The following is a 12,173-nucleotide window of genomic DNA, read 5'->3' on the forward strand; positions in this document are numbered from 1 at the left end:
GGTTGTATCTGGAATTTGAACTTGTTTGGCAAGGAGTTGGTTCTGATCCAATGTCATGTTTTGATATTGGACTTGGTTCAATTGTTCTGACATGTTTGAAACTTGGCTTGGTGTGGGCTGCAACCTTTGTTTTTGAATGTTTGGTTGTGGTTGTTGACATTGATATTCCACCATTGGTTGAACCATTTGTGGACATTGTATAGTTGGCTGGACATATTGTTGAAATTGGACCATTGGTTGTATTGGTTGTATATGTTGAACAATTGGTTGTATTGGTTGAAAATCTGATTGATAGTAAACACTTTCTTGTTCTTGTTGTGGAGGCACATAATGTTGAAATTGATGTTGTCTCTTTTCTTGAAATTGTTTCATCATCTCTATTTGGGAGAGGAGAGCTGGTATGTCTGATTGTTCAAGAAGAGATCTTACATCAATTGGCTCAATATTTGGATTTCGACCTAGAAATTTTTGAAACATTTTGGACATTTGTGATCTATTCTTCTCAATGTTTTTCATTTTTTGTTCCAAAATCTCCTTTTCTTGAGCTAGTTTCTCCTCTAGTTTTTGTATTTGGAGACTTGTTTCATCATAAAAAGTTTGATCAATATTGCCTTGTTGTTGGGTTGGATAGAATTGTGATTGCATTGTCGGTTGATATGTCAAACTTTGTTGCATCATTGGTGCTTGGAACCTTGTTTCAATAGACATGTCACTTATGCAAATACAATATTTTTGGAATTTTTCAAGGATAATATATGATATGCAACTAAATGCAACCTAAATAGATGAAAATGCAATCTATGGCAAGAATGCAACTTATGTTTTTGTTGTTTTTGAAGATTTTGGACAAACTTTTGGAATGCAAATCTAAGAAAGAGACCCTTAGGAAATTGAAATGACGTCTAGACCTCAAAGGACAAAAGGACCAAGTGACAAAAGGACAAAATGACAATGTCTCCCCTATTATGCTTGGATACTAAGCTAGGTTTGACCAAATGACAATAATGACAAAGGAGAAACGGTTTGATAAGGTCTAGACTTCCTAACAATGACTTAGGGTTTTATTAAAGATTTGGAATACTCAAGTATGACAAAACCTAGTTTTGACACTATATGCAAAGGGACAATTACCATGCAAATGACTCTAATATGATATGATAATGACCTAAGCTTAATGAAGAGACCTAGGGTATGCAAATATGAATGAATGACAATGGTATTACTCTAATGCAAGAGGACATATGCAAATGGATGACTCTTATTGATATGCAAAGGAGTATGACTTAGGTGAAACCTAACCTTGGTACTTGACAATGAACTTTGCAAAATGCAACCTAGGATGAACCTAAATCTAAGTGACATGAATGTTGAGACAAGATTTTGAACAATGTTTGACAACCATGTTTGAAGGTGTTTTGAACTTTGTTGAATACAATACTCTTGGGTTTAACCTTGTTTTGAATCAATTTGTCTTGTTCTTGAAATGAGATGCAATTCAACTTTTGACAAGCAAAGAAGACAAGATATTTCAACTTAGACTCAATACAATCATGCTCATTCACACATTTCTTATGGTAGGCAAGGACATTAGGTACTTGAGAGGTAGACTCATTATGGGATTCAAGGAGAATACATAGATGCTTGACCCCACAGGCTCCCCTCCACAACACTCACTTCTCAGGGCAGCCAAGCATCAGTCCCCATGGAAATCTCCCCATGGCGAAGTTAGTATCTCTTCCAAGTATCCGAACTTGTCCTTCTCAAGCAACTAGAAGGGTTTTTGGCCTCTAAAAACAAGGTGTTTAGTAAGGATTTCTGTTAAGCGTTACTCCTTGATGTCACGCAAGCGTGATTGAGACATTAAGCCCATCAAGATACCAAACAAATGTAGTCGCGCAAGCACGATTTAGACCGCGAGGTCCTACTTAGATATTGATATGAGAAAGAGTTCAAGGGTCATCACTTCCCAAGTAACTACAATTCCCACGTAACCCTTCCTTCAAGGCTTTCGCCCATCAGGTATTTGTTTATAGTGAGTTAGAATGCCAAGGTATTCTAGCCATACTCACTTTGGGTCGTTCCCTTCTCACGATTATCACTTGCTTGCAAAAGCAAATGGTCAGGAAGGCAGGCCCTCTAAAGGTGACACACAATCAAAAACATGAGCATGGTATTGAAGATCTGGATTTCTGATCACCCTAAAAAGGATGAGAGCATACTCTCCTACTCCAATGTCAAACTCAACAATCAAGGCAAACATACATTCATTCCATCCTATTTAGAAATCACTAGGTGCCTAAACATTAATTTCAAACACAAAGTTTAGTTGTAATTCAAGGCAACCTGCAAAACCCAAGTCAGAAGTTTGATATGTTTAGTCTTTGACTATCAAACCTGCACAAAACGTGTTAGTAGTTTCATTCGTTGCCTTTGTCATGTGTATGCCAAGGTTTTGCACAGAGAATCAGTACCAAAAAAACCCAAAAAAGTAGAAACAAAATGCAAAACAAAACAATTTTCAAGTAAAAACACTGTCTTTTACCTCTGTTTCTGAACTTTACACAGGCGCAGAATGCATGACACAGGTGCAGAATGTCTGACACAGGCACAGAATGTCCTTGACACAGGCGCAGAATGTCTGACACAGGCGCATAATGCTTGACACAGGCGCAGAAGTTCCAAGAAAACATTGCACTACCCTGTTTCTTGGGTTTTTGACCTGCAAATCAACTCAAAAGCACTCAAAAGCATGATTAGGGGGTTAGTTCACATCGGGTTCACCAATTAATGTATCTAGGAAATCGGAAATCATCACAAGCAATTCAATATACTAGTCATAGCTCAATCACAAAAACTAAAATGCAATGATCTATCCTAAACACACTCAATAAAGACATGAAAATGAAACATTCAAAACTAAAGACTATGCAAACCAAATGTAGATCTAAATGCTTCCTTCATGCGGCTCCATTGTCCTTCTTTCTTCTCCAAATAACCTTTGTTTGTGGATCTCACCTTCAAGTGCATAAACCTAATGTAAAAGCAAGATTGACATTGGCACAAGAGTACTCAAAGCGTGATTGATTCGACAAAGTGATTATTATTCTCATTAGCCAAGATTGAAGAAATTCATCCAATTTATAGACAAATTGGAGAGATGATCAAATTAGCATGATTCAATTCAAATGGAAATTGCAAATAAAAAATGTCAATTATGACAAATTATGCACTTTCTATGCAAAATTGATTGATTGATAATTTATGACAAATTATGACAAACTTCTATGTCAAAAATTGATTGATTGTCAATTATGACAAATTATGACAAATTTAAATGTCATTCCCATGAAATTAGGAGAAAAATAGGAGAGAATGGAATTAGAAATTAGAAAAATTAGAAAATTAGAAATGAAGAAATTAAGAATTTAGTGAATTAATTAATAATTTCTCATTTATTAATTAATTCACAAAGAGGGAATTTAGAAATTAATGAAAAATTAGGAAATTAGGTAAATCAATTAATAATTTGTCATTTATTAATTAATTTACAAAAAGAGGAATAATTAGTTAGCCAATTAAATTAAACATTTAATTGTGACACGAAGACCTAGGATAAATAAATAAATAATTTAACCTAGAGGGAGAAAATGACAAACAGGGTTAAATGAATAAAATCATGAAACCCTAAAAGATAAATTAGCAATGCAAGGATGACAATTAGGTCTTGATGAAAGATAATTGACTCGATCATGATTCTGTTTAACAAAGGACCAATGTGATAAAATGATTTGATTGATAAATGCGCCAATTGACAAAATTGACATAATTGAGACAGACAATGATTGATGGCAAATTGATTGCAAGATGACAAAATTGACAAGAGGACAAGGATCGATGACAAAATAGATTGCAAGACGACAAGATTGAAAATGACCACGATCGATGACAAATCGATTGCAAAATGACAAGATCGAACATGACAACGATCGATGACAAATCGATCGCAAAACGACATGATTGAAAATGATAAGGATTGATGACAAATCGATCACCAGATGATAAGATTGATAAGAGGACAAAACCCTAATTAGGATTGACGATGTCCAAAATGATGACAAATGAGCACGCACATTGATGCGACAGGATAAAATCGATCAAAATCATGACTGGAGAGTGTTGTCGACAAGACCAAATTTGAGAGCGAGACGAATGAAGAATGTAGAAGAATGACTCGATGCTTGCAAATGATAAAAACCAAGTGCGAATCATAGGAGAAATGTTAATGCGATGCAAAAACCCTAAAATAAGGCAATGCACAAATGTTAAAGTATGATTCCGCAAGCGTTGACCATTTTTAGGTGTCTACATGTAGAATCATGCATAGATAGGATGCATTTCATAATTAAATCAATCATAAGCATCCCTCGTTCTTGCATTCGTCATCCCTAAGCCACTTTGCTCAATGATCTGAGAGCAAAGGCATTGGCTTGAGGGACATTGTGAGATAGAGAACCATGGAACCAACCTTGGGAAGTTGAGTCATTCTTCATGACTCCATAACTTGCACCAAGAAGTCATGTGGGTGTGTGAACAAGCCTCTTTGAGACCGCATTTTCACTTTTTAAGTTTCATTGGCCCACTTTTCCCGTACATAACCACTTGAAGCAGTCACAGGTGAGGAGGGACCTCAAAGAGATCAATTCGGATCGGTCAGCAAGAATAAACACAACATAAACACAAAGATATGATGGAGGAAATGCAAAATAGATTGTTTTATTTCATGAAAATTGATTACAACCAATCGGTAATGACCAGAGTACAACATATTGGCTCACAGGCCTTGTAGAACATACATAATAGGTCACAACTGGGACCTTGAATCTTAAGATCTATCTTCTACGCATAGTCTAGCTACTTGATTCTCTGATTAATTACATTCTGATGCACAATTACAATTATATATATTGATCCAAAGGATCCAGTCGGACCAAAAGGGATCAAAACCCGAATACCAAGACCTAACGCACAAAATAAACAAGGTCAGACTCTACCAAGAGATTCCTCCAAACAATCCAAAGGATGAAACGCAGATCGCAGGAAAAGGTCGGTCACACGCCAAGGAATATCGGAGTCAACGCCCAAGGCTCCGCAAGCTTCAGAAGGGGTTCCAATAGATAACCAAAATAGGTCCAGGCAACCAGTAATAGGAAAATATCAAGGAAAATGATAGCGATATCTTGCCGGAAAATGATCCAAATGCGATGCGAACTGGAAACAAGAAATATGATCAAGTCTTTAAGTAGAATCCAACTCCATAGGATCCGGTGAGCCAAAACTAAGACACAAAGAAAGGAAAACTGAAACTGCAAACAGAAAGCAAAACAAAAAGAAAAAGTTTTTTGGTTGATGCAAGATTGCTATGTATCGGGGATGCTCCTGCATCAGATCTTTTTCTTCTTCATTCCAATACCTTTATCATTCAGTTGCAAGTTATTCAATAAATGTAAATGTTATATGTTATGTATCATTGAGAAGCATTGTAACTATATTGTTATTGATTCTTGAACAGTTCATAAGGAGGTTGATGTAATTTAGATTGGTTTAATTAATATTCATGTAATGGTAGAATAGTTTTTAGGTATATCAGTGTTGGTACTGACTGCTCATATGTAATTGTATGATCTATCTTATTTCATGGTGAAAGGTTATCATAGGAAAATTTGGTTTGGTTCTTAAATTGAACTTAATTGTAGAAGTAGATGTTATTATGTTATGTAATGTTTTAGTTATTTCATTAATGATTTATGTATTGTAGATCTTGTTTAGTTGCATTGCATAGTAGCGACGTTAGGGAACTTATAGAGGACATTGTTTAGAGAAGTATGCTTATCTCCCACTTGTGCATTGTACAATGATCATATTCATGATGTGTATCATGTTGTGTTAACATTAAAATGTATTATGTTTTTAAAAAAGGTTATTGCTCTGTTAATTTATTTTGTTAGTTATTAGTTCCCTTGGGGTTTCTTAGTGGGGTGTTATAGGAGACATCTAGCCTATAACTACAACTATGTCCCTATTCATCCAAAGTTGTTGATTTTTGGTCAATTCATTTCAACCACTGATATTTACAAAATTGTAACATACAACATGAAAATAAAAGGTAAAACACATTCACACAATAATCAAACACACACAAATTTAATGGCTAAGTTCTTAATAAAATATGTTCAAATTGCTAAAATATTGCTATCAACCCATTTCTACTATGGGTATTGTCATTTCTTAAAATATGAAATGTTAATTAAAAGCCTATAAATGGTGATATACAAAGAAATATGATTAGTTTTATATGAAATTGAATCATTTGAATATAAGTAATAGTGCAACAATAAATGCTCGTTAATGGGCTTGGTAGGGTAAATCCTACAATTGATTTGAAGCAAGAGATAGTGTGGAGTAAACCAGAGACATGTTGGATAAAGATTAACTTTGATGGGGTGTTGAGAAGGATTCTCGAGATTTCAAGAGAAAGGTGTATTGCAAGGAATGAGGAAGGTAGGGTCTTGGCTAGAGGCATGTGATGACTTCTAGACGGTACAAACAATGAGGTAGAGGCAAGAGTGGCGTTATTGGCTATCTCATAGGCATAAAATCTTTCGGTGACAAGATTACACTTGGAAGGAAATTAATTTTTTTTCACTGATGCCATTGTGAAAGGGGCCTCACAATGTTGGAGAATTAACAAAATAATTCACATTATTGGGGAAAAATTAAAAAATTCAAGACTTTAAAGTATCACATGTACATAGAGAGGGAAACTCAGAGGCTGATGCGTTGTCCAACGTGATATGTGAGTTGGATTTCCAAGCAGTGAAGTGGTGGAAGTGAGGTGGTGTACATGTGGATAGTATTGTTTGAAGTCGAAGATTGTTTTCATTTATTGGCACGTGTGATGACATGTATTTTGCTTTATCTTGGGATGATGCTAAGCTAGCTTCCTACACGTGTTTAAAGCGTGAGGCTTTGGTACACCACCAAATTTTGCCTCTTTCATCGACGTGGTGCATGGATATGGGACGAGTGGAAGGTGACACAAGAATCGTATTCATGGTTTTGCAAGGGATGAATGAAGTTGTCCTTGAAATGAGGACACATTGATAGAAACCCTTGATGAGACCGTAAGATGTGGCTTTTTAAATCAAGGAGCATGGTGGGTTGATATTGACTCATAAAATTTGGAGAGGAACAATCTAGAGAGTGACAAAAGGTAGGAGTTTTAATTATAGGTGACACTCATGGAAGCTAAATTTTCACTTCACTCAATAAAATAGCAGTTGACATTTTTTGGGAAGGTCTCTAAGAAGAGACTTGGAGGAATTATTAAGTTTGACAATAATTTATTTTTGTAGATTATTGAAACCCTATTGGGAGAAGAATATTTTCTCTCTGAATTTTGGTATCGCATCAATGTTGACATCATCTCAATGATGGTGACGTGGGGTTTGATGTTTGGGACGAAGGAGGAGGTCTTATGGGTTGCCAAGGCATGTGTACTAGACCATTATTTGTTCGGTTTGACTTCTTTGATGACAAGAACTATGGTGGGTTGTGGCTTATGACACCCTTTTGGAGAAGGGATAATGCCAAATGGAAATGATGTGGAGTTCAAGCTATTTGTGTTGTGTCAGGATGAAGTGGACAGAGAGGCAAGGACTGAGGAAGCTTGTTTGGGTTAGGAGAACTTAAAAGACTACCTCAGGGAGAAAGAGATGGAGTTTCGGGAAGCTAGGGAATCCAAGTAGAAGGATGCAACCAAGATGACAACATTTACCCCTGAGGACTATTGGATCAACGATCCGGGCACGGAAAAAATGAAACCTTGAAAGTTAAAATGTTTTTCTATTTTTTTTGTAAACGTTTAATAATAAATGTTCATATTTAGTCTTAGTGGTGGATGGTTACATGTCATAATTTTGGGGATGGAATAGTAGTTTTACAGGATGGGTAGTAGTGGTATAGCAAATAGGTTGATAGTTTCAAATTTCATGAACAATATTTGGGATTAAATCCCAATTTTGGTATTTGAAGTATGTACTTTTTTATTAATATTAATATAAATATACAACTTTATAGATTAAAAAAAATAAAAATAAAATAATGTAGCCAAAAATGGCAATTTTCTTCTTACAAAATTATTAGTCAAATAGATTATATTGGTACATAAATCAAATCTATTTGACATTACGAAGTTCACATTGATTAAAAAAACAATTCTCGCCTCTTGAAAACTTAGTATCAAAAATTTAGTGTGCTTGCAAATAAGGATTTATACTTGTAGACACTAAAAATTACTCAACAATTACAATGACATTTTTACTAATCTTCTTCTAAACTTATTAAATATTTTTTACTATTCAATTATCCTAATCTTTCTTCTAAGTCTTTAATTAAATAAGTATATTATTTAATTAAATGTCCCTTTTCTTATTTCCTCCTTAGTCAAATAATTTTAACTGATTAATCATCTCATCTAACCTTTCTTCTATGATTAAATAATTATTTTTAAATCAAGTTTAATCCCTCTTTAATTAAACAATCTTCATTGTTTAATTATCCTAACCAGGAATTTGATGACCACCCCTACCTGTCATATGGATATTCCATGACGGTTCAGTCATTTCAATGCCTTTCATTAAAAATATTAACTGTAAAAAAAATATAAATACACCAGATTGAAATACAAATTCTTAAAAAAAATTGAAAATCATTGTCCTCTCTTTATTCATTTCACATATGGATATGTGATATATATATAAAAAAAGAATATAAACAATTTAAAAACAATGATAAATTAGTAATATATGCAAAAATCTTAAATTTATTAAGTTTCTAAATTTATGAAGATAAAAATTATATTCTATTTTAAAAATTATATTCTATTATTTCAACTATAATAGGTTTCTAAGTTCATTTGAAAAAATAGAAATATCCTAAAAAACTATATTAAAATATTATAAAATTAGAAGCAACTATATCTTTCCATTTCAAAATATTCTAAATAAATTTATATTTTTATAATAAACATTTTAAACTAATTTATATGAATATTGTAAATTATAATATCATAATGTTATATATTACTTACTATAATTTTTTATGGTTTATTAAAAATTTAAAGTGTCATATATATGGTTTAAAAAAAAAAAACATGTAAATGCATACGGTCCTATAAATTTTTAAGGTGTCAAATATGATTCAAAAGTGGAAAAACGGTCATTTAGCCTGTCAAATTCCAGGTCTGATCCCAACTAATTGTTCCTCTATGATTAAATAATTCCCTAAATCTAAATTCCTCATAATTAAGTAAATTCTAAATTCATTTAATATTATTTATTTATTTCTCACTCTAAACTTACCCATTTCCTCACTCAAGTTGCTAATTTCTTCTTCCACTTAACTCTTCCACCTTTCCACTCATGACTCATACTTGCCAATTTCATGCTCCACTTTTGAAATGGTAGCTTTTGTTGAAAATAAATACTTGCTTTATTTATTTTCACTTAACTTATTCTTCACTCCTTTCATCCACTTCCAAACGACAACTTTGAATGTCATTCGATCATATCCATTGATCTCTTCAAATCTAAATCAATCTTAGCCATTGATCAAAATCCAAATCTTCTATATAAATTGATCTTTCATTTCATTTCAATCCAACCGCAATCTTCAAAACTTTTGTGAAATCAGTCTTTTGAGCTTTTATACAATCTTTTGCACATGCAAATATGAGAGCAACAATCATTCAACTCACAAAGTGGAGAAGAACAATGGAGATAATTTGACATGAATGATTGAAGGTATAATTTCATTAATTATTGCATTCAATTTCACTCTTCATTGAGTAAGATCTTTTAACATAAATATGAGGTTTTGTGGTTGTCTATGAGAGTTTATGCACTCTTTTTTAATATCTAAACTTATAATACCTAATCGAAATGAATTAACCTTTTGGGTTGATAATCAATTATGAAAGTTTTGTACATGTTTTTTTATTACTACGTAACTTTATTAGTTGATGGCTACACAAATCATAATATACCATTATGCAAATACATATTACAATAAAATAAATAGAATTATTACAATGCTACAAAGGGAGGTACTATGCACTAGATAACACTTCTTCTATTCTTCAATTTTACTCTCCAATATATTATTTAATATGTAATTTACTATCATTTTAACTAGTATAACACCACCTTAGAATTAAAAGCATGAAATTTTCACAGTCTATGTTAAATTGTCTTGCTATGCATGATCAATTATCTAATTAATTAGTATTTGTATTCTAAGAAGGTTGCATTGGTGGCTTCTCGATTTGACTACTCATCAATTTTTTTATCAATGTTTTCGATCACACTCCATGATCCATCATCACGATGAGAGAATGAAGCATGATCCCAAATATCCGTAATAAAACTGATCATACAATCAAATCCAAAAATCAACAAGACAACCTTTTTAAAATACAAATACTAATTAATTAAATAGTTTCAAATATTTCCCTATTTATAAAACCTTAACTAAAATCATCCACCCAACTTGCTTATAATTATGTACGTACCCACTTAAATTTCAAATTACTGATTTGATATCTCACCGATAGATCTTATCTAGCATAAAATTCTCTTGCAATAAATGTCATCACTCCCAACGAAACCAAAGTAAGAGCAAATTCTATGAAACGTACACAGCATTCAATTCCACACAAGCTCACAATCTCTTCAAAAGATATTGGCAGCCGATGAAAATTCCTTGTACGTATGGTCTAAATCTCACACAAACAATGCTTTAAATTAGGGTTTTGTAATCATATTCTACACCAGTGCATTCACAACTCTTGAGAAGTTACGGGTGTGAACTGCAGTTGTTTATACAAGAATAAAAGTTACCATGGCTCCAAAGGGTCCTAAGGCCTCCACGACTGGGAAAGCAGATGGTGTGAAAGGAGAGAATGGAGGAAGTGGTGAAGTGAAGGCTTTTCCAAAGCAGAAAAAAGCAAAGACTGTGATGTTCAAGCCCACCAAGGAAACAGTAGTTAAAGCCATTAAATCTGAGAAGAAGAAGAAGAAGAAGAGAGGTGTAGAGAGTTACAAGAGGTTTATATACAAGGTGTTGAAGCAGGTGCATCCCTCCAAGGGTATATCCAGTGCTGCCATGGATATCATGGAAAGCTTCATGATTGACATCTTTGAGAAGATAACTTGTGAGGCTGCTTCTCTGCTGAAATATAACAAGATTATGACACTCTTCTCCAGAGAAGTTGAGTCTGCTGTCAAGTTTGTTCTGCCTGGAGAGCTGGCTAAGCATGCTGTTTCAGAAGGAAGTAAGGCTGTTACCAAGTTTTCTACTCATCTGGTTTAGAGGTTTCGTTGCATGTTTTGAAATCTTTTTGTACGTGGCTATATATGGCAGGCTTGTTTAGTTTTTAGGATTGTTTTGGTTTTTATGTTAGACTGTGTTTATTTGGAAGTTTTAAAGTAGCTGGTACTGTTAGTGATATATGTGCCTGTATGTGTGGAAGTTGATGCTGAACTGGGATCTTGGTAAATGTAAAGAATATATATACATATTATATATAGCTAAGTTTATGGTTGGTATCCTTCATTATGTTACGTATATTGTGATTTTTTTAAAAAAAAAAAAAAATTATAACAAGGATCTGGTTATTGGCAAGAATCTCTTATTTTGTATCTTGAAATTAAATAATTCCAATTTTGAGGAAAGATTGTGTTTCACATTTGAATGTGGGATTTAAGTATGTTTTTAATTGTTTATTGACTAAATAATAGATTGTATTTGAAGTCAATTGTATAGGTTTTATATTGATATTTTGGATTAGGTTCAAAGATTTATTATAAAAAATAGAAAGTGTATTAACTATTCACTTCTAATTTATCTTCTAATTAATTTTTTTATTGAGAAGTTGGATGAATATGTAGAATTGAATCCAATTATTATTTGTGTAGTTGTATCATCTCATTGCTAGTATAATAGTTTGAAAAATGCTTTTGTAATTTTACATAAATTTGTTTCTAGTTTGAAATAGCCACAGCACTATTAAAAAACGTTGCTTTATAATTGTAGGGTAAGGATAGCATTTTTATATT

At 33.1% G+C, this 12,173-nt stretch overlaps 1 protein-coding gene across 1 annotated transcript; it reads left to right on the forward strand.

Moving 5' to 3' along the window:
• The first annotated feature begins 10,956 nt into the window (after positions 1–10,956).
• On the forward strand, positions 10,957–11,569 carry LOC131038410 (uncharacterized). The gene has a single exon (XM_057970840.2). The coding sequence runs from the start codon at positions 10,957–10,959 to the stop codon at positions 11,425–11,427; it is 471 nt and encodes a 156-aa protein (XP_057826823.2). The 3' UTR covers positions 11,428–11,569.
• Positions 11,570–12,173: the final 604 nt, after the last annotated feature.

Source organism: Cryptomeria japonica, chromosome 8, assembly GCF_030272615.1.
Source record: "Cryptomeria japonica chromosome 8, Sugi_1.0, whole genome shotgun sequence".
In the NCBI taxonomy this organism is placed as follows: domain Eukaryota; kingdom Viridiplantae; phylum Streptophyta; class Pinopsida; order Cupressales; family Cupressaceae; genus Cryptomeria; species Cryptomeria japonica.